Genomic DNA, 25,158 nt, shown 5'->3' with positions numbered 1-25,158 from the left:
GGCTCAAATATTTTATTTGATTTGGATCCAAATTAGAACAAGGATTCTAGACCTTTTTGGTATTGAGGTATGAAAGTTATGCAAACCCGTTTTGTGACCGAATTTCATTCATGTGTGTATGTATTTAGATGTACAAGGTTTACTAAACTAATTAACTGATCATTATGAATTTTTAACGCCAGCTGCTATATTTAGTTTTGTATTATATTAAAAAATAAGGCGTATAGAAGAAATCTTCACTTTTGAAATAGCAACAGATATTAGATGTCAATTATATATTTTCCAAATTTTAGGTTTTTTTTAATGTTTATTTTAAAGGGTGCCACTTCCTATTTGAAAATTCAAATATTTCAGATTTGTATTAAGTTTTAGCAATTAAGCAGAATTTTCAGAATTTCAATTCCCCCCCCCCCTTTTTTTTTTTAATCAAATTTTTGAACCAAAACGGTGTAATGAATTTTAATTTGAATTGCAATTATTAGTCTAGTTATGCTTTAGTACCGTTATATCTTGCGTTTAATTTTTTCCAGAGGGACATGAACATCATTAGAAATTGTTCTTTTCGAGTGATTAATTTTACCCGTCCCAAGACAGATATTTTTCTAACTATTATATATATATATATATATATATATATATATAATGTGTATGTAGAAATATATTTTCTTATACCAATCGTTATTTAAGAAGCTCAATGTAATTACAGAGCAATATAGAGAATAAATGACAAAGTTATATTCCAAAATTCATGAAGAATATGAAAAAAAAAAAACAAGGATAAAGAGTGCTCAATACGTTAGAGCTGAATTTTTTTTATTATTTCAACCTAAAGTGTTTCAACTTAATTCATTACAAGTTGTTTCAATAGACGGGATAAAGATTTTTCACCTATATCATCAGATGATTTAAATGAAGTTTTTTTTTTTTTTTTTTTTTTAAACTTAAATCGTCTCATGATATAGGCGGAAAATCTTTATCCCGTCTATTGAAACAATTTGTAATGAATTAAGTTGAAACAGTTGAGTTTGAAATAATAAAACACATACCCGTTCACATACACTTTTTTCATGATAAAGCTAGAACCCAGAATTAGATGGAATCGAGCAATTGCATCGACAACGGACAACGGCAGACCGAAAGTGGGTTTCGATGTACTGCATCTCATCAGTGACGTACCCCGACATAGGCGTGAACTCAGGTCAGCACACGCATGAAGTGTGTAATACTGACGACCTAACCGTATGGGCCACCATGTGACAAGCAACACGTCCTATACAACTAAGATAGTTACTGCTGGTATGCAGGCGGTAGATATCACATCTACGAATATTAACTGAAATCAGCTGACTCCCCAGACACAATTTCGGAACAACCTATTTGTTGAGGGACATCACGTCTCTACGAAGGATGAACCGCTTTTTCTACACATATTAGACATTAAGAGGAGATTATAAATAGATATATCTAAATACCCATTCACGTACACTTTTTCATGATAAAGCTAGAACCAAGAATTAGATGGAATCCTTTCAACTTTTTTGAAGGGTCATAAAGTAACTATTTTTTCCCCCCCTAAGTCTTAATAAGATAATAAAATGGCTGACTTGTTTATGAGGGAATTGGTGGATTTTGTTAATAGGATTTTGAAGTTTCAGTACTTTACCGTGATTGCATTTTTTTATTTCAAAAATCGATTACTAGTAAAGAATGTGGAAGTCATGTAGCGGCAAAATACAAATACGCTCAGAATGATCGATTTTATTTGATTGAAAACTGGAAAAACAAAAGTCAAAACCCTTCAAACTGCGAATCTCCCATCAATGTGTTTTTTTTTTTTTTTATATATACTTTTTGTTTTTTCGTCCATTTTGTGCTTTCTTTACATTTTTTTTTTGTTTTTAAAAATCTTTCCCTGTCAAAGTGATTCCCAAGTCTTTTCCTCGTTCTCCGCATCTTTTGTGTTCTGATTATTTGTATTTGCTAGATGTTTTTAGTTTGTGCCAACCTGCTGCAGTTGTGATGGTCTTAGTAAACCAATAGTAACCCCTTTTTTGTTTCCTTCATTAAAAAAACTTGTGTACATCTGACTCCTCAACCCCAAGCCCTTAGTCTGCTCCTGATGAGTCGGTCAGCAACTATCAATACAAAATATATAGACATTATATCACAGGGGCTTTGAAGAGTCATCTATTTAAAAAAAATTTCATAACCTCAAAAGTGTATTTCTGGTAACAAAACTTCTGAACAATATATTCAATTATTTGGATTTTCACATTTCAGTCAAGGTAACTTTCAACGTTTTTCAAGTGTATCTTGTTGAAATGGCAATATATATTCCAAATTGGGTCTTTTCACTTATGGTTGCTCCTTTGTTTTTATTTCTTTACAGTATCTTCTGTTTATCGTTAGATGAAAATACAGAATAGATAAAAGCACCCCCCACCCATTCATCTCCCATGTTAAGAACAACTTTTCTAAATAATATTTAGAAAAATTGTTCAGAACTAAAGTGGAAAAGTAATCTTAAAAATGGTTTATATTAATTGTATTGATCGGGCTATTGTTCTCAACTGTTTGGTTGGATTTACCTTCGACTGTCCTCATGTTGGAACACCCTTCACTGTGTGGAATAAGGTCAAAATAATTGACAGGGGTGCAAGGTGGAGGGCCAGGCGACTGAAGGAGGCAACACATATTTAAAAAAATAAAAATTACTAAGACTAAGCCTAGAGATTAGTGGCATTTGGGAGCCTCTAATTGTAGAAAAAAAAACAAAAAAAAACAATGATATACACCCTTAAAATTTCAGAAATGGAAGGGAGATAATCCCTGTCAATCTTTATTAGTTGCCTCCCCTTTGTCAACCAATATTTTCACACATACGAAACATCAACCATAAAACAGAGACTAACTCAAAGAATACAAAAATATCCATGGCACCAATAACTTTTCTCTTTTTTTCAAACAACATGCCTGAGGACAGTCGAAAGCCAATCCAACTGAAATGTAAATAACACGCAAGATGAAAACAATAGTCCGATCAATACATGTAATATAAACACAGCTCTCATTTAAAAAATTCAGAACTTTTAAGATTAAAGATAACATGAACTGAATATCTGCAGCTTATAAATCATTACATCACATTCTCTCGGGGTCTCCAAGATATTCTCAAAATTTTCAATGAATCACGAGAGTTGAAAAGTCCCAGCAGGTGCAAAGTCATACGGGACATCCAGTAAAAGTTAGACCAAGATGCGCCTATACGTGGCAAGTCCAATAAAATGGCACTTCATCTTGTTGAAGCCATGTAGATTGTAATTGACGTTTTCTTTGAATAAACAATGAAATTAAGAGGGTCTGTAGCTTTTGGGTCAAGATCACATTAAGTAAGATTATCTTGGTGTGAATGTGGTAGTGTGGTGAAAGGTGCGGACTGAGTAATCACAGCATTCGTAGGCAATAGAAAGACCCAACCCCCCTGCCCTCCCCCATTCTTATTAGGGTTTCATGCCTTAGTTGGTTATGGTAAATCTCTATATAAATGAAGTTATTTTTTCCCCTCTGAGTTTGACCTTAATAGGATTAAAACTCAAGACATTTCATGCAAATATGATATGTACAAACTGCAGCACATTATCTGAGGTGTGTTATAGGCCTATTACCTCTACGCTTGCTTGATAATCGTACATTCCTATGTTTTTTCGGGTAAGAATTCACTGCCAAAACCTGTAACAACCAATGAAAGTTGTAAAATCTTTTCTCTCTGTTTAATTCCTCCTGTCCCTGCTCCCCATTTACACCGCTGCTTCAGCGTTCATGAGGGACTAATACGAACGCACACCGATTTCGGTTTTTGTAGTTGCATACAAAAACTGAAATGCTTCCTTTTACTGGAAACGTCCAACGCCTAATTATACATTGCTTTTTAAAATTTATTTCGAAACATTATTACACTAGTTACAGAATATTGTATGCTTACTTTAAATTGTACTTTTCAAGACACAAACTAAATATACAAGATCACAGTGTAGTATCTGTTTTGATGCTACACTTCACCTTTTCTGTCCTCGGTTAGTAGAGGAGAAATCCTTCATGACTGAGACAATTTTTTATTTCTGTTCCTATCCAGAGTGCCCCCTTTTAGGGAGCTGAATTTTCCCCACATTAAAAACCAACCTTGTATGTAACTCTGCCCTCATGGGGAGGCAAGTAAATAGGAACATAATGAAATAAATTTTTTGTGGCACGTGTTGAAGTTTATAGTTTTAATTTTCTAATTTATAAACAATTTGAATCGAGAGAAGCGCCACCTGTTGACAATTTAGTGAAATGCACCAGAAAAAAAATACTGCCATCCATGTAATACAAAAGTGTTGATTTTTCTTTATTTTTGATTTTCAATATGGGGAAAATTCTCTACAAAATAATCAGGCATTAAAGAATAATAATTGTCCCCATTTACATCTGAAGAAGAAAAAAAAGGTATGGCTAATAACCGAGTTTTAGATGTTGTACTTCAGACATGAATTTTCAGCGACGAACATTCTATCACGAGGAATATTTATGGCTGTAAAGCTAAAATTAGGTAACGCCATAAAACAAAGATGTAAAAAAAAAACCAAAAAAAAACAATTTTTTATTTTATTTCTTTTTAGTGCATGAGTTTGTTATCAGAAATAGTTTTGATGTTATTAAAAATTTGAAAATAGCTGTTTTTTTTTTTTTTTTTTTTTTGCCTAAAAGTTATGGATAGCAGTAACATAATTTTGCAGACTTTTTAGACACAATATGAAATGATATTTTAAGTGATACTTTTGACCAACTGAGAAAACTTGATATTTGGAACTAGAATTATTATAATACTATATATATATATATATATATATATATATATATATATATATATATATATATATATAAATATATATATATATATATATATATATATATATAAATTTTTATTTTACAGATTACAATCTCGTTTTGATCTAAGAAACGACTTGTGATGGACATATATACATTGATAACAAAAAATAGATTTTCTTTGCAGTCCATTGGGGTCACAGGATAATTGTAGGCATAGAAATGTCATTAAAAGAAACTTGGAAAGAGTATTCATTCATTTTCATAAAAAATATAGCATTTGTGCAGAATGATTATAAAATAAATTTTAAGTAAAAAGACGTTTATGTATTTTGAAATTAGTTAAAATTCTTCAGATTATGGAAAGACGTTTGATTTGCTGGAACTGTTCAAATATCTTATTTTAAATATATATAATATATATATATATACTTGTTTATTGTTATATAAACATGCTCACATCCCACTGCTACAAATAGCCACTTGTTTCAATCAAACAACAGATATCATCAGGCAGCGACTTGACTATTCAAAAGTTCAATGAATATTCATTTAACTTTTGAATAGTCAAGTCGCTGCCTGATGATATCTGTTGTTTGATTGAAACAAGTGGCTATTTGTAGCAGTGGGATGTGAGCATGTTTATATAACAATAAACAAGTATTATCAGCTCTTTTTATTGAGCACTATCTAACAACCTCGTTGAATTCATTAGTCCATTACTTTTGAATATAAAAAAACCCAAGTATATATATATATATATATATATATATATATATATATATATATATTTAAATCGAGCAATTCTTGTTTAGATGGGATAACTTATAGAATATTACTGCCAGTAATATTTTGTAAACCTTACAATCTTATGTTTCCATAACAACTGATTGTTAATTAAAAACTATTCTGAAGTAATATATATATATATATATATATATGGCAATTAAGCTACACAGAATATTCCGTGTTTCCTCCATGCTAGGATTCATCAGGCTTATGCATCCTAGCGTGGATGAAACGCGGAATATTCTGTGTAGCTTAATTGCCATATATATTTTATAACTTACTACCTAGCTCTACCTACGTATTGAGCACTGTTGAAGTAAATACTTAAAGTTTACGCTTAAATTTATACTTTCGTATATTAATTTGTGATTAAAGTAATCATATATATATATATATGTGTGTGTGTGTGTATATATATATAAATTTGAATAATAATGGTCGCAGTACCATTATCAATTCTTGAGGGTTTTTTTTTTTTTTTAAATAGTTTAACCATATATTATTAAAGAATAAAAATTTTACGACAAAAAGAAACAAAAATATACTTCTAAAATGCTTGTTTTCTTCTAGGCTCTGATTCAAGGATTCTTAGAAGAAAAATATTTTAGAAGTATATTTCAGTTTCTTTTTGTCGTAAAATTTTTATTCTTTAATAATATATGGTTAAACTATTAAAAAAAAAAACCCTCAAGAATTGATAATGGCACTGCGTCTAGTATTATTCAAATGTATTATAAAATTATGTACTCATAAACATCTTTATACACACACACACACACACACACATATATATAGGTTTTTTTTTTTATTATTATTAAATGCAACGGCGACACTTTACTTTGATTCTTTTTTTTTTTTTTTTTTTTTTAAAATACATTTTTCGATTTTCTGTATAATCTTTTTTGTATCAAAATCAAGTTTGAAATCACTAAAAATTCTAAAATAATTTTTTATAGTAAAAAAATAAAAATAAAATAAAAATTCTTGATCAGTTTGTGTTTTTGGAATCTGACATCTTCATTCTGCGACCAGTACATATTTTCCTGTTTTTTTTTTTTTTTCTTTATTTATTTCTTAAGTAAGTGTAATTTTGGACCTCCTCGCCCCGCCCTATTATTATCATCCGATATGTGAGTATGATGACGCAAAGAACAGAATGTCATTATGACGAACTCGGTGTCTTAAACACTTCCACAACTACTGCACAATGCTATCCGTTTCCAGTCAAGTATTAGCAGAATCAAAATGACGTTTTATATATTTCATAGCAATACAAATGTTTATAACGTTTTATCTTCATGATTCTTGTTTATTTTTTTTTATTAATCTTTGAAATCTATGCAACCTTTCTATCCCATTCTGTATATTGTTGCCCCCCTCCCCTCTTCAAAGAAAATCTGGTCCAAATAAATCCTAGTTTTGAATGGGTGGTGTCAAATTTAACATGTTCCTCCTTCCCCCCACCCCTCATCTTCCTGTTACTTGCTGTCACTTGACACAGCTGACAATCCATTGCTAATCCTGTTTTGTTTTGTTGGTGTGTAGCCCCATTTGACCAGCCTCACCCTTTCTTATCGACAAGTGACCATTACTCGTGGCCACACGTTAAACCCGACCAAATCCCCAGGACGCCAGGCATTGACTCTTTCCTCAAATCACGTACGTAGCGAACAGAGAAAAAAAAAAAATCCCTTCGTATTGTGTTCAGGTCTCGTTCATTTGCCCTGTTTGTGCATGAAAAACTGTTTTCCATTCCAAACTCCAAAAGAAAAAAGTGAAGAATATTCAAACCGTTCACTTGTTCAAGACACATCGGGTGTTTTTTCTTTGTACAATTATGAAAAGTGGTTGTTATTTAGAAATCCACTTAATTAAAAAATCTCAGAAAAATCTTTGTATGTATTTGTCACGTCACAAAGATGTTATATTCTAAAAATCACATAACTTGATCAAGTAGTTTATATATATATACACACACACACACACATTACTTGATCAATTATATATACATGTTTCCTTAAAACATATGTTTATATATATTCAATAAGGCTATCTTAAAATTGAAACGATTTATTAAGCTCAATGAAAATGGATTTACACTTTCAGAGCATATGTAACTTTATTAGACATTCAAAAGTTATAGGGATATACACTTAATTCATATTCATATTGTTTAAATCACTGCGTCTTACATGTGTTTCATTGAATGTCACAAACAAGAAAATCATCAGAGAGCCCCCCCCCCCCCCCCCCCCCGAATTCTAAAATCAGTTTAAACTTTTCCAATTTGTTTGTAAAATTACTTCCTCCTTGGACCAAGAACCCCCCCCCCCCCCCCAAAAAAAAAAAACAAAAAAAAAACAGCTACATTTTATTCTTTGATGAACTAATGTAAAGTCTCTTATGATTTGTTTGGTTTTTGCCATTCATTGAAACACGTGTAAGGTGCAGTAATTTAAACAATATGAATGTAAATTAAGTGCATATTTTTGTGATTTTGAAATGTTTAATAACGATTTTAACAGGAAATTGTGGATTAAATATAAAGTTAATTTTGATCTTGATAGTTTGAATTGAGTTGCCTCTTTATTTAAACATGGTTGATTAAAAAATAGCATCTTGCTTTGGATAAAAGTTGATTTTCTTGGTTAAAAAAAAAAAACAAACTACTTGATCAAGTTATGTTTTTTGGAGTATGCCATCTTCATTCTGTGATGAGTACAGCACAAAGATTTTTTGTATTTTTTTTTTTTTTTTTTCTTTTAATAAAGTTTAATTCTAATGTTTAAAAAAGCTTGAAGATCTGTTTATTTGATGGAAGAAAATTAGCAACCTTTTGAAAACATGTCCAGTTTATAAGGTGGCATCATGATTGGTCAGGCGTGTTGTGCACCCTTGCACAGCAATTCTGTGCGCAGGCCATCATGATTTGAGATATAGGCCAAGGAAGAAGCCAGATAAAACAAGGATGAACACCGTTGCAACAACAACAACAACAGATTACATGAGAAATTATATTTTCTTTTCATACAAAGTTCATGTTTCGATTTGTTAATATCAAAGTTCTTGAGGTTCAGCGTTTCTCAGAATTAACTTGTGCATTTCATATATTTCAAGTTTATATCAGGGTTGAAGATTTTACAGCTTCTTACAGATATAACAAAACCAGTAATACCTGGTTTGGTATTAGCCCCTGGCAAGCTATGTTGGCTTCTTCTATTCAAAAAAAAAAAGGAAGTTTATAGGGAATAACAAATTCACAAGCAACACATGTCAGCATGTAAAACTGGCTTTAAAACGAATGCGATAATGATGTATCAACTTAAAAACAAAATATATACGTGTATCAAAGTGTTTGGTATTAGTCCTTAATGGACTGTCGGTTTCCTCCAAAGGAGGAAGTTTAAAGAGAATATCCAATATATAAAGAGTCCCCAGCTGCATATATATCCCAATCACAGAAAAATTATAGCACCTAGCATTCCCAAACGGTCACCCATCTGATACTGACCAGGCCTTATGTTGCTTAACTTTGATCTAATGAGAACTGGTGACCCGATGCGATACCGTCTTACAGATGGTACGCAATCTAACAAACGACGGGTGATCTCCATGGGAGCCAGCAGTCCAATGGTCATCCACATTTGTGGAGAGTACAAAATGGACTGTACTTTGTGCTTCCTTTTTTTTGTCTTTTGGTGTTTACACTCTAGTAGTGATGTTTCTGACAAAGAGGAAAGAACTGCTGTTTTTAGTTGATATGTTAAGATTTTCAAGTATCCTAGTATTAATGAATTTATGCATCTCATTATCACCCATATCTCTTTTATTTAAAAAAAAAAATTTTTTTAAGCGTTGTTAAGTAGTAACTCGTTATAAATTATCCGCCCTTCCCAATTTTTATCGATGAAAATCCGATTTAAAATGAAAGTGCGACAAGTGGACGCTTCTAAAAAAATTGCTTCCATGCTTTTAAAATGTTCAAGAAATTTTGTTATTCTTAAAAACACAAAAACAGTGAAATGGTTACGAGAACTTCACATTTGGCGAGAACAGTTTTGTAGGGGGTGGGGGTGTATTTTTTCCATTTTCTTGGTGATTGTCTAAATACGTGTTTTGTGGAATATCTTCCTCCCTGCTGTCTCCATTTCCTGAGCTCCCATTTTTATTCCGTCTGTTTCACCCTCCGTCTGTGTCCCTTTGTTTTGACTCCTGGTAGTTTTTGCTTTGGTTGTAATTCTTTGTTTCCATTTTAGTCGAGCATTGTTTCTGTTCTTTTATTTTCTTTATGAAGAAATTTATTTCAACTCTTGTTAATAAGATTTGTTATTGAACTGTCGTTAGAAAAAGAAAAGGTTTTTGTTCTGAATTCCACCTAAATTTAAAAAAAAAAAAAAAAATTAAAATCTATATAATGTATATATCTGTGACGAAACGAAAATATATTCTAAATTGATCAAGTAATTTTATTTTTATAAAGATAATAATGACAAAGCCGCTAGAAATTCAAAACGCTAATAGCGCCAAATTCTTTTTTTTTTTTTTTTTTTTAAAGATAAGGATTGATAATTATTTTTTATCATATACAAAAAAACGAAATGACATCTGTTATATATATATATATATATATATACACTAGCAAAAGTGCCCAGCGTTGTCCGTTTTTTTGCTTTGCTTTCCCAACGAACATAGCCGTTAAAAATTCAAACGCAAATAGCGCCACGTCTAATATATATATATATATATATAATGAATGAGGAATGTATATTTTTGAGATGAGGATTGATAATTATTTTCATCATATATATATAAAAAAAAGACTGTGCTATTTGCATTTTGAATTTCCAATGGCTATATTCATTGAAATGAAAAAAAAAAAGAAAAAAAAAAAAAACCTTTTCACTATTCACCAATAATATCCAGTATGAATAAACCTGAAGATGGTCGAAGGTTACATCGATTTAAACGTTGTGGCAAAAAAAAAAAACCCAACCAAGATGAGAATAATAGTCCAAAAAATACAAAAAGTAATTATCAATCCTCATCTAAAAAATACATCAAATCAAATCTAGTTTTGAATTGTTATATCTCTTTGTTGCTTGAAAGTTTTTTTTTTCAACAAGCTAACTTCTCGAATACTCATGAAATCTTTTTTTATATGAAAAATAAAACTACTTGATCAACTTACATGATTTTTAGAATATGATATTTTCATTTCCTCACAGGTACATCATACATATTTGTCTTTATTTTTGTGGTTTAACATGAAGGAAATTCTGGACAAGAACCAAAAAACATGTAATTTTTTTTATTATATATATATATATATATATATATATATATATAATTTTTTTACCAGGTTGTTGCAGTAATATATATATATATATATATATATATATATATATATATATATATACACACACTAGCCAAAGTACCCGGTGGTTTATGATATTAAATGTAACGTTAAATATCTTTTAAAAAATGAAGTAAAAAATAAAATGGAAAGAAACTTAGACGTGTATGCGAGGATTATGGTTTTTCTAAACAGTTCTAGTAAGTAAAAAACGAAAAAATACTCGAGCGGAGATCAAAACGGAAACCTAAAGACAGTAAGTCAAGTACGATAACCATTAAACCAGCATGACACAATCTTTTAAAAGGTTTTTTCCAACTGCTTACTCTCAGCATAGGTAATCTGTAATGTGAACAATTGATGCATGCGCAGTCATGAAACAGCAAACATAAAAACCCTATGACTCCCACATACCAATTTTTCAATTTTGACCCCATTAGCAGCCCCTTTTTTCCCGATGAAAACTGATTTAAGTTTTCCATGTGTCTGAATATCCTATATATGAAATTTCAAGTCGGTAGATCAAAAATTCATTGAGTATATAGGTTGAGAAGTGTCCTCATATGCACACACATTCTCACACACACACTGGCGTTGTATATTTTTTAATTGAACATTGTAATTTATTAGAATGGACAAACAAATCAGAAGAAATCATTGTTTTTTTGTCTGAAAACTTCATTTATTGACTACAAAATTTCGTTCTGATAGTGTAGAAGCACCAACAGAAGAAAATGAGATAAAGATTTTCGTCTTTAAATAACTCAAATAATACAAAGAACATAAATCGTTTTAAACTAAATATAGTCCACATTATACGTCCTTAGGCCTAGCAGCTGGGTTCCAGAATTCATAATGATTGGTTAGTTTAGGAGAGGATCCAATACATGTATGGCCCTGGATATGACCTTAAACTATATCTGATGGTGAGGCCACAGCTTGCGGGCTTTAGGGAGTGTGGAGCCACCCTTTAATTGACATTGCTCCCAGGTCCACTCTGACCCGGAATGGTAGTACCTGTTATGGTCCCAACTATGGGTTGAATAGAAACCGACTTAAAAAAACAAATATACTCTATTAAAAAATTGTTCTTCAAAATCACTGGATTCAGTATTAAATAACCTGAAAAGGGTTGATATGCCGTAAAACAAGAACAACTAACCAATACATGTATGAACATATCCATATAGCTGACCTTATGTGTAGAGAGCTGTTGATAAAACAGATAAAAACATAGAAAACACATTCTTAATGTTTTTTTAACTTTCTATGTTTTTTTTTTTGATGGTCGAAGTTTACATTGAACAAAATCTTGCAAAAATAACATCCATAATGAAAACAGGAATAATTTATCAGTTTTCGTGTTAACATGCTATTTACAAATACGCCAATGTGTTGCTTCTCTTCCTGGTGACATGCTCTCCACGAGGGCAAAGTCTGACACAAGGTCAGTTTTTAAGGTAGGAAAATCGGATTCCCCAAAAGGTACATTCTAGATTGAAACAAAGGTAAAAGTTACCTCAATCTAGATGGACTTATTCTCTGACCGAGAACCGAATAGACAAATGGTCGCATTAAAATAGGTACTAAACTTTGTGTCCTAGGTTAAAAAAAAAACAAAAAAACAACAAACAAAAAAAATTAAGGAATCAAAAGAATTATCCGATTTTAATTGAAATCTTCCGATTTTATTCAATGTATTTTATATTTTAGAATAAGTTTAATATTTATGACACGCTTAAAGCCTGCAATGCAACACTTTTTTGAAACATTCATGATTAAGTCACTCCGTCTGTCGGTCTGGAACACTTTTGTACTTGGCCTTTTTGGTTCAGATCAAAGGTCTGTTGTTAATAGATTCTGTTCTTAGCTTTTAAGCTTTTCTTGGCCTTTTGGTCAAGATCAAAGTGTAGTATCTGTTCTTACTACATGCTGTACTTATGTTTGTAACTTTGTGATATATATAAATAAATCAAAACATCGAAAAAAACACACAAAAAAAAACTAACGTAAGGCAAACGAACGATGTTAAATGTAAAAATCGAAAAAAGAAAACAGAAAAACGAACGTTAAAACTGCTTTAAAAAAGCTGAAAAATAAAAACAAAAAAAAACGTGAAAAATGCCTGTATTGATATTAAAATTAAAAAAATTGGTCGGTATCCGGGTGTTTTTGGGTGTGTGTGGTCGGTTGGGGTGGGTGGATGTTAATGAAAGCCTAAGAATAAGTGAAGTAAAAAAAAAAACCCAGAAAAACGAACGTTACGTGAAAAATGGCTTAAATAACCCTGCTTCAATTGCTTCATTATTTAAATTTAAAAAATCGAAAAAAAAAAAAAAGATATCTCACACCACGATTCGAACACAAAAAATTAGATAATGACCCAACGCTCTAACCAACTGAGCTAACACAACGTACATGAAATTGTCAGTTCTTCAAATATTTGAACTAAATCAGGTTATGATGTTGTCTGACGCATGCGTTGAACCGATCTAGTCATGAGTGGACAGTTTTTGCTCCCCCCATTGAAAACTGCTGATTTCCGGGTGAAAAAAAATAACGTTTTTCGCCAATTTTTCGATATTTGTCGAGCGAAGGATGGGGGCTTTCATATGAGACCAAGTTTGTGAATTTTTGTTCTATCCGTCAAAAGTTTTTAGCAGACATACAAACACACACACATACACACACACACACACACACACACACACACACACACACACATACGTACATTTTCGCTTTTATATTTATAGGTTTAAGTCATTTCAGCCCATTTTTCGTTCATTTTAGTTTATCTTTAAGGATTTCATGTCAATCCTACATTAACGGATTCATTCATTACACGAGACCACGTGACTAATGGCTATCGGCCTTGTTGAATTTTTTAGCCGATCATTTAGATTATTCGTGTTCTCAGTGTGAATGTTGTTTGCGCAACATTTTGTTGAATGTAAACTTTGATCATCACCATAAGCAATCTCTGTATTTTGTGTCGTTGCATAAATCTTCACGTGTGCATTTCTGCAATCCGTGCCATACATTATCGTTATTTAAACAATCTCAATAGTTTTGACAATTTCTTTCCCCTTTCTCAGTTGACAAGCGGGGGGGTACCCGGCGATGCCCGGGTGTCTTGAGATGAATCAAAACTGGGGGGGTGGGTTAAATAATTAAAAAAAAAAAAAATGTTTTGGTAGGTGAGTGTATGAGGATCAAACCTGTACCCTTGAGTTGGAAATTAATGTGGGGGGGGGGAAGTGCTACGTTAACCATTGAGCAACAACGACAGACAACGTTAAACAGGTTTGAATTTATTTATTTAACTATAAAAACAGGCGTGCGCAATAAAAGTTAACTCTGCTGCTTCCGTTTGACCTAATTAAGAAGGTCAAATAGAAGTCACGCAGCGTTTGGGTTTGTTTACCCAAATTTGCCTGTTTCTTCCCCCAACAGATGTTGGGGAGGGGAAAGCAGCTCCCAACTGTCCAGATTGAATAGCGACTGTCTGATATACAAGATTGATCAAAGCTGATTGCTTCTGGACGTTTTTCCCGGCGGCGCAATGCCGAGAATATGTCCGTTTGAGTTTAGTTTCACTTTATTTATACTAAAAAGCCCAATCAACACGCGAGAAACCAAAATAGCAATAATTTTGTAAAAATCGACGTAAATAAATCTACGCTACGCGCTTTCCTAATTCCTAGATATTATTATCTAAGACCTATATAAACACTTGTAAGCGATCGTAACGAACCCGGGAGCGTGTGCGAGAAACGCCTTTGCCAGACATACACGAAATGGTCACACACATTTTGCCTTTTATATATATATATATATATATATAGACTAGCGAGGGGTACCTGGCGTTGCCCGGATGTTTGTAGATGTGTGTGAAAAAAACCCCCCGGAAATGTGAAAAAAAAAAAAAACAGGTGCCCGTGAAAAAAAAAAACGAAGCCTTGATGACGCGCAGTTGGAAAATAGTAAAGTGTGAAAAAAAAAAAAAAACAGGTGCGCGTTTTTGATTGATGGGACGACGATAGCTATTCAGCAGTTAGCATTTTGTGTGGGACAGTTTTTAATGAGGTCAATTAATCGGTTTGTTTGTTTTTAAAAACCCGCTCCCTGTTTATTAGGGAGAGCGTCTTGTCTTGAAATGAAAGCTACTGTCTAATATGACGAAGTCGACATTGACCAAACGTTACTTAGCTCTCTAGAGACCACTGGCTTTCGGCCAGTGATTAGAGTCGAGTTTCACTTTCTTTTTATACCGAAAACTGAATGTAACGCGTGCCGATGCGGGAAATGTCGAATAATTAACGTTTGAAAGTCAATAAAATTAAATAGACAGGCGAGCTCCACTTATCAAGGCCAGATGCCACTCGAGGATAAGGGGGGTTAATGGGTATACATTAGTCATTGTGTGATAGTTTTGATGATTTCTTTCCCCTTTTCTTCATTGATTATTTAACTATTTTCCATATTTTATGTATAAATGTTTAAAACCTACGAAAACACGTGGTTCTGTTAGTTCCTCCATCTTCCTTCTGAGATGATCATTTACATTGCAACGGTTGCACAACTCCCGTTTTCACTCAAACCATCAGATTATCATCCACTGTCGCTCTCTTTCTTCGACCTCTGCTTTCCACATCTTAATGATCTACCATTGATTTTATTATCAATCTTACTGTCTCAATCAGCCCAGGTCCTCATACTGTTGTCCTGGGTTTCTAGTTTTTCTTTTTAACCTACTAGGGGCATGCAATAAGTAATGCCCCTGACCCACTTCCCATAGCAGTAGAGCAACGAAACTTTGCACAGTTATTAGTCTTTCTCTACATAGGAACCACCCAGAGTTATGCATTTCTCCCATCGTTTGATGCAGCTCTGGAGACCGTTTTTTAGAACACCCCAGGTTGGTCCTCCAACCACGACATGAATTCAGAAATCAAGGCTGCATCATTTGGGAAACGCTTTCCTTTCAAAAACTTCATGGCTGGGAAGAGGTGAAAGTCTCAGGAGAATAGGGAGGATGGGGTAGGATTTCATAACCACACGCCCGTGCTTGTGGACTGGAGCGTTGTCCTGCAGGAGGAGGGTACCTTTGCTGATCTTGCCCCGCCTCTTGATTTTGATAGCTTCCCTTAATTTCCTCAAAAGTGAAGCATAATAGGCTCCTGTAATTGTGGTACCCTTTGCTAGGAAATCTGTCATCATTACTTCGTCCTGGTACCAGAAGACTGTGAGCATGACCTTGCCAGTGGAGGGCTGCACCCTTGCCTTCTTTGGAGGTGGTGAGTCTAAGTGCTTTCCCTGCATTGACTGAGCTTTGGTCTCTGGATCATAGTGATAGACCCAGGTTTCATCCTGTGTAATCAGTCTTTTGAAAAACTTTGACTTCTTTTTTTGGCACATCTCCAAATTCATCCTTGAGCACTTGACGCGTTCTCGCTTCTGAAATGGTGTGAACAACCTGGGAATCCATCTGGCAGATACCTTATGCATATGCAAATGGTCATGAATGAGTTTCCACAGACCCTGTACTAATCTTGACATCTTGCGCTATTTGGCGAATAGTAATGCACCGATCTTCCAAAATGGCAGGCTCAACTTTACGGACAGATGCCTCATCAATGGCAGAAGGGGAGGGGGGTGACCAGGTCTGGGAGCTGTTTCCACAGACTTCCGGCCATGTTTGAATTCACGATGCCAGCGTTTTATAAGGTCATATGATAGGGCATTATCGCCATAAGTTTCTTTAATTTCATCAAAAGTCTCCTGCGGTGTGCGTCGTTTTAAATACAAAAACCGGATCACTGCTCGACATTCAACAGGCTCCATTTTACACCTGACTCGGTTCAAACACCTGTAAAACAGAAACCACAATTAGTTCAGAGCTGTAATTTGCTACATAACCCATAGAGATATAAATCATTGCACATGCAAAATTTCAGCTAGATCAGACAACTGGAAGTGGGTCAGGGGCATTACTTATTGCACACCCCTCGTAACTTGTTTTCAAAAATCTAAAAAAGATGCTACATAATTACTAGGGCTAGGACAACAGCATATTCTTTTTTTTTGCTTTGACTTTCGAGTATGTATCCGTTGATATCTTACAGGGCTCTACATTGCAAGTGAAACAGTCGCATTTGAAGTGAGTTTTCAAAGTGGCGACTAGAAATAAGTAAATGTATCTTTTGGCGATTGTATTTCGTTCACTGACAATCTTGCAAGGCTCACTAATGAGTGAAAAATATCTTTTCAACATTTTTTTTTATAAAATGAACAAAGTTAATTTAAACAATAAACGTTTAATAGAACAATATACTTTTTTTTTTTTTAACGAAGGCTGTTTAAAAGAAACATCTGTAGAAATTTGAATGTTTATACGTTCAAGTATCAACATAAAATTTGTTGTATAATTAGAATTACACTTATTTAAAAATACACAGAAAAATTTTTATGATGTATATACTCGTCACAGAACAAAGATGTCATATTCTAAAAATCATGTAGGTTTGGCTAGTAACTTTTCTATTTGGCTAGTAAATGGAAATATTTAGTTGTCAAAGGTCAACTAAAGATAGATTTGTCCATAGATCCCTATCTTATATATTTTTATATAAAGTGATGTAGTTCTCGGTTGATTGACTGTGTCAGATGTATACTTGAGTCAAAACAATAAGAATAGTCTCGTGTCGTAGCGCTAATAATCACTTCTGGAAAGCTTTTGATAAATCGTCCAGAAATGTTGTCTGGGTTGGCTTTGCCTAAACTCGGAGCAAACGTGTGGTTGTTGGAGGTTGTTCCAGCAGTGATCAGAAATCCTCAGTCGTGTTAAGAGTTAACAGCATATATAGTTACAGCTTTAATGTTAAAGTAATATCCGGGTTTTATACTAAATATGTTGCTTTTCATTTGTGTCTTAGGAATGTTGTCCAGGGATTTTGTATGACTTGTTCAGAAGAGATGGTGGATGCTTATTATTTATATTTTTTAATACAATAGGAGATTTACTTGTTAAGGTAAAGACTTGAATGATATTATTGAAAATATTGGTGAGACGGTGAATGTTAGCATAACCAAACTGATGATCAGTGGTTGTAGTGTTGGAAAATTCCCCTGCTCGTTTTGTGGAAAGGGAGTTAGGTGCAATTCAATTTTTCTTGTGGTATGTGTAAGCATTCGTTATGCAAGAAATGTACACGATGGAACATAATAAAGTTGTCACCCTAAAGAAAACAACGCTACACTTTATTTTAAAACTTTCATCGGAAAAAAATCAATTCAGGGAGCTTGATTATGTTGTAGAGCTGACGCTATTCAATGTAGCCGACTATAGGCTCAATCACCGCCTTGATACGGTTCCAGAACTGGGAGCATACCTTTTCCACAAGCGCCGGTGGGAGGTTGGTGGATGGCGGTGATCAGGCTGGCTTTGGTGTTGTGGGAGGTCATGTTGGTGATGTTCTCGATGTATGATCAGCGGGTTTAGGGGAGGGGGGGGTAGTGAAAGAAGAATACAAAATCCTAGCATTCCTTCTGGAGTCAAGCCTGGGTTTCTTTGGACTTGTGTGCCTGTGTCGAGTCCTGCTGCCACATCCAGGGTCTGCCAGTGGTTACCTGATTGTACCAGGGGATCATCTAACTCTTTAGCACATCCAGGTACACTTTGGTGTTGACTTTTAAGCCGACTTCAAAAATGTGAGGTGGCAAGATGTAGTCCTCACTTGAAACCACATCAAAGACCGTAACCGTAGATGAAAAATTTTCATCACCTTGGGTATATCTGTTATTTGTGGTAATCCAGCGATGCATTATGCGTGTGTTGGCAATGGTCCTGTTTTCATAACTTGAATAGGTAGAGAGCATGTTTGTACAGTGGTGCATATTCGATCTCGCTCGTTGAACAGTGTCACTTTCAGACATGATAGAAGGCTCCTATCGCTATTGGGATTTGTACACAACTGGCTAACTAGTAGATGGTCTGCTACAAAGAAAGTAAACAGCAAAAACAAAATCTTCCATCAAATGGAAAGAGAATCGTGTCGTCTTTTTTTGTTTTTTTTCTAGTGCTACAATTTTATCGTTCCACCGTAAGAGTGAGAAAGCATAGATAACCAGTTTGCATGCAAGAAATATTAGACAATAAAAACAACTCTGGTTTGAAGAAAGTCAATCTGGATGGTGATTCTATTGAGGTTATCTGAGTTTTATTTCCTTGGTAAAATATTATTCAAGCAAAAAGGTAGAGCAGGTGCTAGTGTGATCGCAGTAGTTAAAAATGCATCGAATAAGTTCAGGAAATTTCTTTGATTACGAACCAATGGAGCTTTATTTTCTAATCCAGTGTATATCAGGCATACGATGTACTAGTGATGGGATAATTCCAATATTTTTCCCCAATTCCGATTCTTTATAAATCTCTAAATATTTAACTATAAAATTGTTATTTTGTCCTGATTACTCTAAAAGCACATCTTAAATGTGAATGTATTTTCTCAAACGTGAACACACTTGTGGCAGGGGTGATCTAAAGATTTTAGTTTTACTGAAAGTTTAAATCAATAAATATTTATTTTATTATTATTACAAGCAGTGGAAAATTTTCTTAAACCAAATTCCAATTAAAAAGATAATGTAAGGAACCGGTCTTGGCATCGGAAAAGAAAAGTTTTCTAATTCCGATACCCCAAAAAGCTCAGATTTTTCTGGATTCCGATTAATCGTCCCAACTCTAATATGTACACAGTGTGATGATGTATGGAAATATAACCTGACAAATTAGGATTGTGGACATGCGTTGCATGGAGAGAAATAAAGAGAATGATATAATGGATGTCTTATGTGAAATTTAAAGATGGGCTTAGATCTGATAAGCTTTAGGAAGTTAAATCCGGACGATGTAGGGAGATGTGTGTAGAACAGGAGATTTTGTTGGTATGGTCGCATTGAAATGAAATTTTTTTTTGGGGGAGGGGGGGTTAGTGCAACAGTTGATGTAGTAGGGTCAATTAGCAAAAGAAGGCTGAGGGAACTAATACTCTAAAGAGAAATGGTCAAACAGGTTAGTTTGAAAACCAATTTCTAAAAACCATTCAAAATGGGCCAGCAGTTAAAACACGTTAATCTGAATGTGATGTAATTGAAAATTTTGAAAATTTAAAAAAAAAAAAATTATTGTTGAACTTATATGCAATCATTATGAGGGGGTGGGGGAAGAGACATTGTTGAGTAAAACCTACCGGTAGGACACAACTGTTGGTTAGTCGTAACTAGTTGCGTCCCTTATATAGGATTTTTATAGATTGCAACATAACTGCAATGAAAATCCTGTTATTTCTATGTACTGATTCGATATATTCCAGAGATGTACAATAAAAATAAGGAACCAAATATAAAGAAAAATCTTCTGCGATGTACGTACCCGTGATAATATCATATTCTAAAAATCACAAATTGATCAAGTAGTTTTATTTTCATGAATAAACTTAGCATTTTATGAGTTTATACGTATTACAACATAAATCTAATAATTATGAGTTATCTCCCTTTGTTTCTTAGTCATTTTTTTTTTTTTGAAATGACGAGCAAGGTGGTCACTCCTTGACTACTCATAAAATTTGATTTTCTTATATCAAATTTAAAATTACTTGACCAATTTGTGATTTTTTTTTTTTTTTTTTTTTAAATATATTTTTCATTTCGTCACTGGTATGTATATCATGTATATTTTTCTTTATATTTTTTTTGTTCTGGACATGAACCAGATAAGTCTGAAAAAAATTGTTAAACAAATTGTTTTTGTCATAAAATCTAAAGAACGTCTTATAAAAATGCTTAAATTTAAATCTCATCAAGACATTTTAATGGGGAAGTAGACATGAGAAACAGCTGCACGACGGTCCTATTGACTGTATTTGAAAAAAAAAATTTTTTTTTTAAATCAGATGTTTGTCAAGTTTTATTGAATCATGGTATTGCTTGTCCATCTATTAAATAAAATTATAACATACAAAAAATCTAAGGTCCTGGATATGACCTAAAACTATATCCGATGGTGAGGCCCCACCTTGCGGGCTTTGGGGAGTGTGGAGCCACCCTTTAATTGCCATTGCTCCCAGGTCCACTCTGGCCCGGAGTGGTAGTACCTGTTAGGGTCCCAACTATGGGTTAAATAGAATCTGACTTAAAAAAAAATATACTCCATTAAAAATCGTTCCTCAAAATAACTAGATTCGGCATTAAATAACCTGAAAAAGGTTGATATGCCGTAAAACAAAAACAACCAACAACCAATCAACAAAAAATCTAATTAAAATTGATATATTGTCTAAAAATTTAATTAGATGTTTCTTTTTTTTTTGTATATTATGTAATTTATTTAAAATATGTTAAATTTCTTATGTGTTTTGCAAGTGTCTAATTATTGAAACTAGTATGTGAGGGAGTACTTGCCTGGTCGTACGCTTAAATTTTAAATTTTGTAGATTTCATATTTAGTATTAGAGCTAATTTGTTATTGAATACTAGCTTTAAAACCGTAAGAATTTATAGAATTGCGATATCTTTATTGGTAATACTTACTATGAGCAAAGTAAGATATTTTGGGTTTGTATTACTGTACACAGATTCGAAAAAGTGTCCAAAAAACAAATATATAACCAAAAAATATTATCAAAGGCAAGATAAGTTACTTTTCTACCAAACTGGATACATTTTTTGTGTTTTTATTCAATGTAACATGTTTATTCAGCTCAAAAAAAAAAATGCAATGTTTACCGATGTATTGGAAAATTCAAAATGGCGCCCGACACTCTCTTTAACCTGGTAAGTTTGGGAAAAGGTGTTATAAATAATAAACTAGACAAAATACTATTTAAAAATACCGAATATATGTCAACTTATGTCACGGTAACATATATTAAGCGAATTTCTAACAGTATTTTGTCTAGTTTATTATTTATAACATCTTTTCCTGAACTTACCGTGTTAAAGAGAGAGTCGGGCGCCATTTTGAATTTTCCAATACATCGGTAAACGCTGTATGCTTTTCGAGCTGAATAAACACGTTACATTAAATAAAAACACTAAAAATATATTCAGTTAGGTAGAAAAGTAACTTATCTTTCCTTTGATAACATTTATTTGTTATATATTTGTTTTTTTGACAACTTTTTCGAATCTATGTGTACAGTAATACAAACCCGAATTTATTTTAAATGAAATACTGTTGAGAAATTAGTCAAAAGCATTTTTCTTTATCTAGCCATTTGTGACCTATTTGTGTTGTGAAAATATTGAACAAATACATTGATGACATTGCCAAGGCTGCTGTAAAGGTAGTTTCTCTCTACTGTGCTAGAAAACTACTTGCACCAGAGAGTATCCTAGATTTTTACAAAGCCACAATTGATTCATCCATGAGGTATTGTTGCCACACCTGGACTAGTGCATCTACCTCTCGTTACCCGTTCTTAGGCAGGATCCAAAAGAAAAGTCCCAAATCTAATAGGATCCTCACTATCAACCAAGCTCTAACCTCTGTCACACCCCTGCAATGTTGCATCCCTATGCCTGTTTTACAAATACTTTAATGGAATGTGCTCTGATGAACTCTTAGCACTTGTGCCCCCTCGATGTAGATGCTTCTAACTCAACATGCAACAAAATTCCACCCCTTCACTACTGAGGTCCCCAGACACTGGAAAGCCTTCTATTCTGATAATCTTTTTTCCTTGGATTATTAAACTTTATAATTTATTCCACATTTCTTGTCTTCCTGACTGTACTAACCTGCCAAAGTTTAAATGTAATGTGAATAGACATCTCTCTGCCTAACTCCCCAAAATAGTAACCGTATTGGTCCCCTGATTTATCAGAGAGGGACCTATGTTTCCAGTGGCGTCCGTCCATATGTCTGTTAGTACGGACGATTAAATTTTGCCACAAATTGTATTTCATTAAATAGATGTGCACAGTAAAAAAAAAAAATTTTTCCGAAAATTCCTGTTGTGTCCTCAGGAGCTCAAGAGGTAAAAAAATGCCCCTAAATTACACTTTTTGCCCCATAGCATTTGATCCATCCATTAGATTTTCCTGAAACTTGGCAAAAATGTGGAGGCCATTGTCCTTAATATAAATTCAGTATGGGTGATCCTAGCAAAATTCTGGTTCGCATCCCTCTGGGACATTTTTTGGGTAAAAAAACATGCCTTTTTAGAGCTCTTTTTTCATATTACTCAAGAACTTGATATGTATGTCTATATAGTGGTTTTTCATGGTACTCAATTCAAATATACATATCTTACGGTGTGAAACTGCTTCGTTTGTCCATTTTTACTGGGATTCGGCGTTCCCAGGAGCTCAAAAGGGGGTCACGAATGCCCCAAAATTGCAAAAGAAAAAAAATGATACGTTTTACCCCATAACTTTTTCCCCATCCATTAGATTGTTCTGAAACTTTGTGAAAATGTGAAGGCAATGTTGGCCGTTTACATTTCTCACATTCATCATTTCTTCACTATTTTTTGTGGTGTCATCTTACATGGTACACACAGCACCAGAGGGGTAGCACGCACGCACAGCTTGTTCTACATTTTATTATTATTGGGGAAGTGGTATTTTCCACTGGAGAGCCATTTATTTAACAGCTGTCCTGTTTTTAAATCTCTGAAACAGCTATATGGTAGACAGCTGATGATATCCGTTTTCTATTTAAAAATTTTAGTTAAGGTTTTCTTTTCATCCTTATATAGTTAAATTCTATTTTATAATCGTAGACTTTTTAGAAGTTGGCTTATGCAAGTGCTAAGTCTATTACTGTTTAACAATTTCCGCTGTTTTTTTTTTTGTTTTTTTTTTATACCTATGCGTAATTTAAAAGAATCTTTTCTAATTTATTTTGTCTTAGATCATCTTAGTCCTGTCTATTGAAACAACTTGCAATGATTTAAGTAAGAATCGCCGAGGTTGAACTAATAAAAACATATGAATGAATCACTCCTTATTTTTTATGGGATTTATTTTTATTATTAAATATTATTACATGCATAAAAGGTATACCAATAGATATGCACGTTTCTAGCTTTCAGCCGTCATCAAATATTTAAGATATATTCTTAAAATATATCTCTTAAATATTCATTTATTTTTTTGTACGGCAAACTACCATACATTTTAATCACTGAATTATAGATTATTTGTGAAGTAACTGTACATTCCATGAATTCATGATTAATTTCAAATTTAATTGTAAAAATGTTCAACTTTAGTCGTAAAAATATTCAAATTTAATTGTAAAAATGTTCAACTTCTTTAGTCGTAAAAATGTTCAACTTCTTTAGTCGTAAAAATGTTCAACTTCTTTAGTCGTAAAAATGTTCAACTTCTTTAGTCGTAAAAATGTTCAACTTCTTTAGTCGTAAAAATGTTCAACTTCTTTAGTCGTAAAAATGTTCAACTTCTTTAGTCGTAAAAATGTTCAACTTCTTTAGTCGTAAAAATGTTCAACTTCTTTAGTCGTAAAAATGTTCAACTTCTTTAGTCGTAAAAATGTTCAACTTCTTTAGTCGTAAAAATGTTCAACTTCTTTAGTCGTAAAAATGTTCAACTTCTTTAGTCGTAAAAATGTTCAACTTCTTTAGTCGTAAAAATGTTCAACTTCTTTAGTCGTAAAAATGTTCAACTTCTTTAGTCGTAAAAATGTTCAACTTCTTTAGTCGTAAAAATGTTCAACTTCTTTAGTCGTAAAAATGTTCAACTTCTTTAGTCGTAAAAATGTTCAACTTCTTTAGTCGTAAAAATGTTCAACTTCTTTAGTCGTAAAAATGTTCAACTTCTTTAGTCGTAAAAATGTTCAACTTCTTTAGTCGTAAAAATGTTCAACTTCTTTAGTCGTAAAAAAGTTCAAAAGCTGCTGCAAAAATTTCAAATCAAAAATTATTTTAATGCACAAATTTTCACCGATTTGTAAAGCATGTTTATGAAGTGATCTTAATAAGATGGTTGGTATTGCAGTTTTTTTTTAGCTAGCGATTAATAAATTCAATTTCCTTTTACACACGGGAAATACCCAACCTGCTGTGGAAGAAGACAACACCCTCTGAAAGTGTTTCTTATATGAAATAATAGACTGAAATCTC

At 33.1% G+C, this 25,158-nt stretch overlaps 1 protein-coding gene and 1 pseudogene across 38 annotated transcripts in view; both read left to right on the top strand.

Moving 5' to 3' along the window:
• Positions 1–25,158, top strand: part of LOC145270472 (ATP-dependent chromatin remodeler CHD4-like) — a 251,553-nt gene that overhangs the window by 211,852 nt on the left and 14,543 nt on the right. For 26 of the 38 annotated variants that reach the window (XR_013865378.1, XR_013865376.1, XR_013865377.1 and 23 more), the window contains one exon: positions 7,201–7,314. The exons of the other annotated variants lie outside the window; for them this stretch is intronic. Coding sequence is in view for 22 of the 26 variants with exons in the window: in XM_080126123.1 (XP_079982249.1) it covers positions 7,201–7,314 (114 nt within the window). In the remaining 4 variants the exon portion in view is untranslated. The remainder of the gene's footprint in view (positions 1–7,200; positions 7,315–25,158) is intronic. 38 annotated transcript variants of the gene reach the window in all.
• Positions 12,885–13,003, top strand: LOC145271858 (U2 spliceosomal RNA; annotated as a pseudogene).

The sequence above is a fragment of the Euprymna scolopes genome, chromosome 46 (assembly GCF_053919585.1).
Source record: "Euprymna scolopes isolate OS-2025 chromosome 46, ASM5391958v1, whole genome shotgun sequence".
NCBI lineage: Eukaryota > Metazoa > Mollusca > Cephalopoda > Sepiida > Sepiolidae > Euprymna > Euprymna scolopes.
The sequence above is the reverse complement of the archived record's forward strand: the minus strand, read 5'-3'. Positions and strand labels throughout refer to the sequence as shown.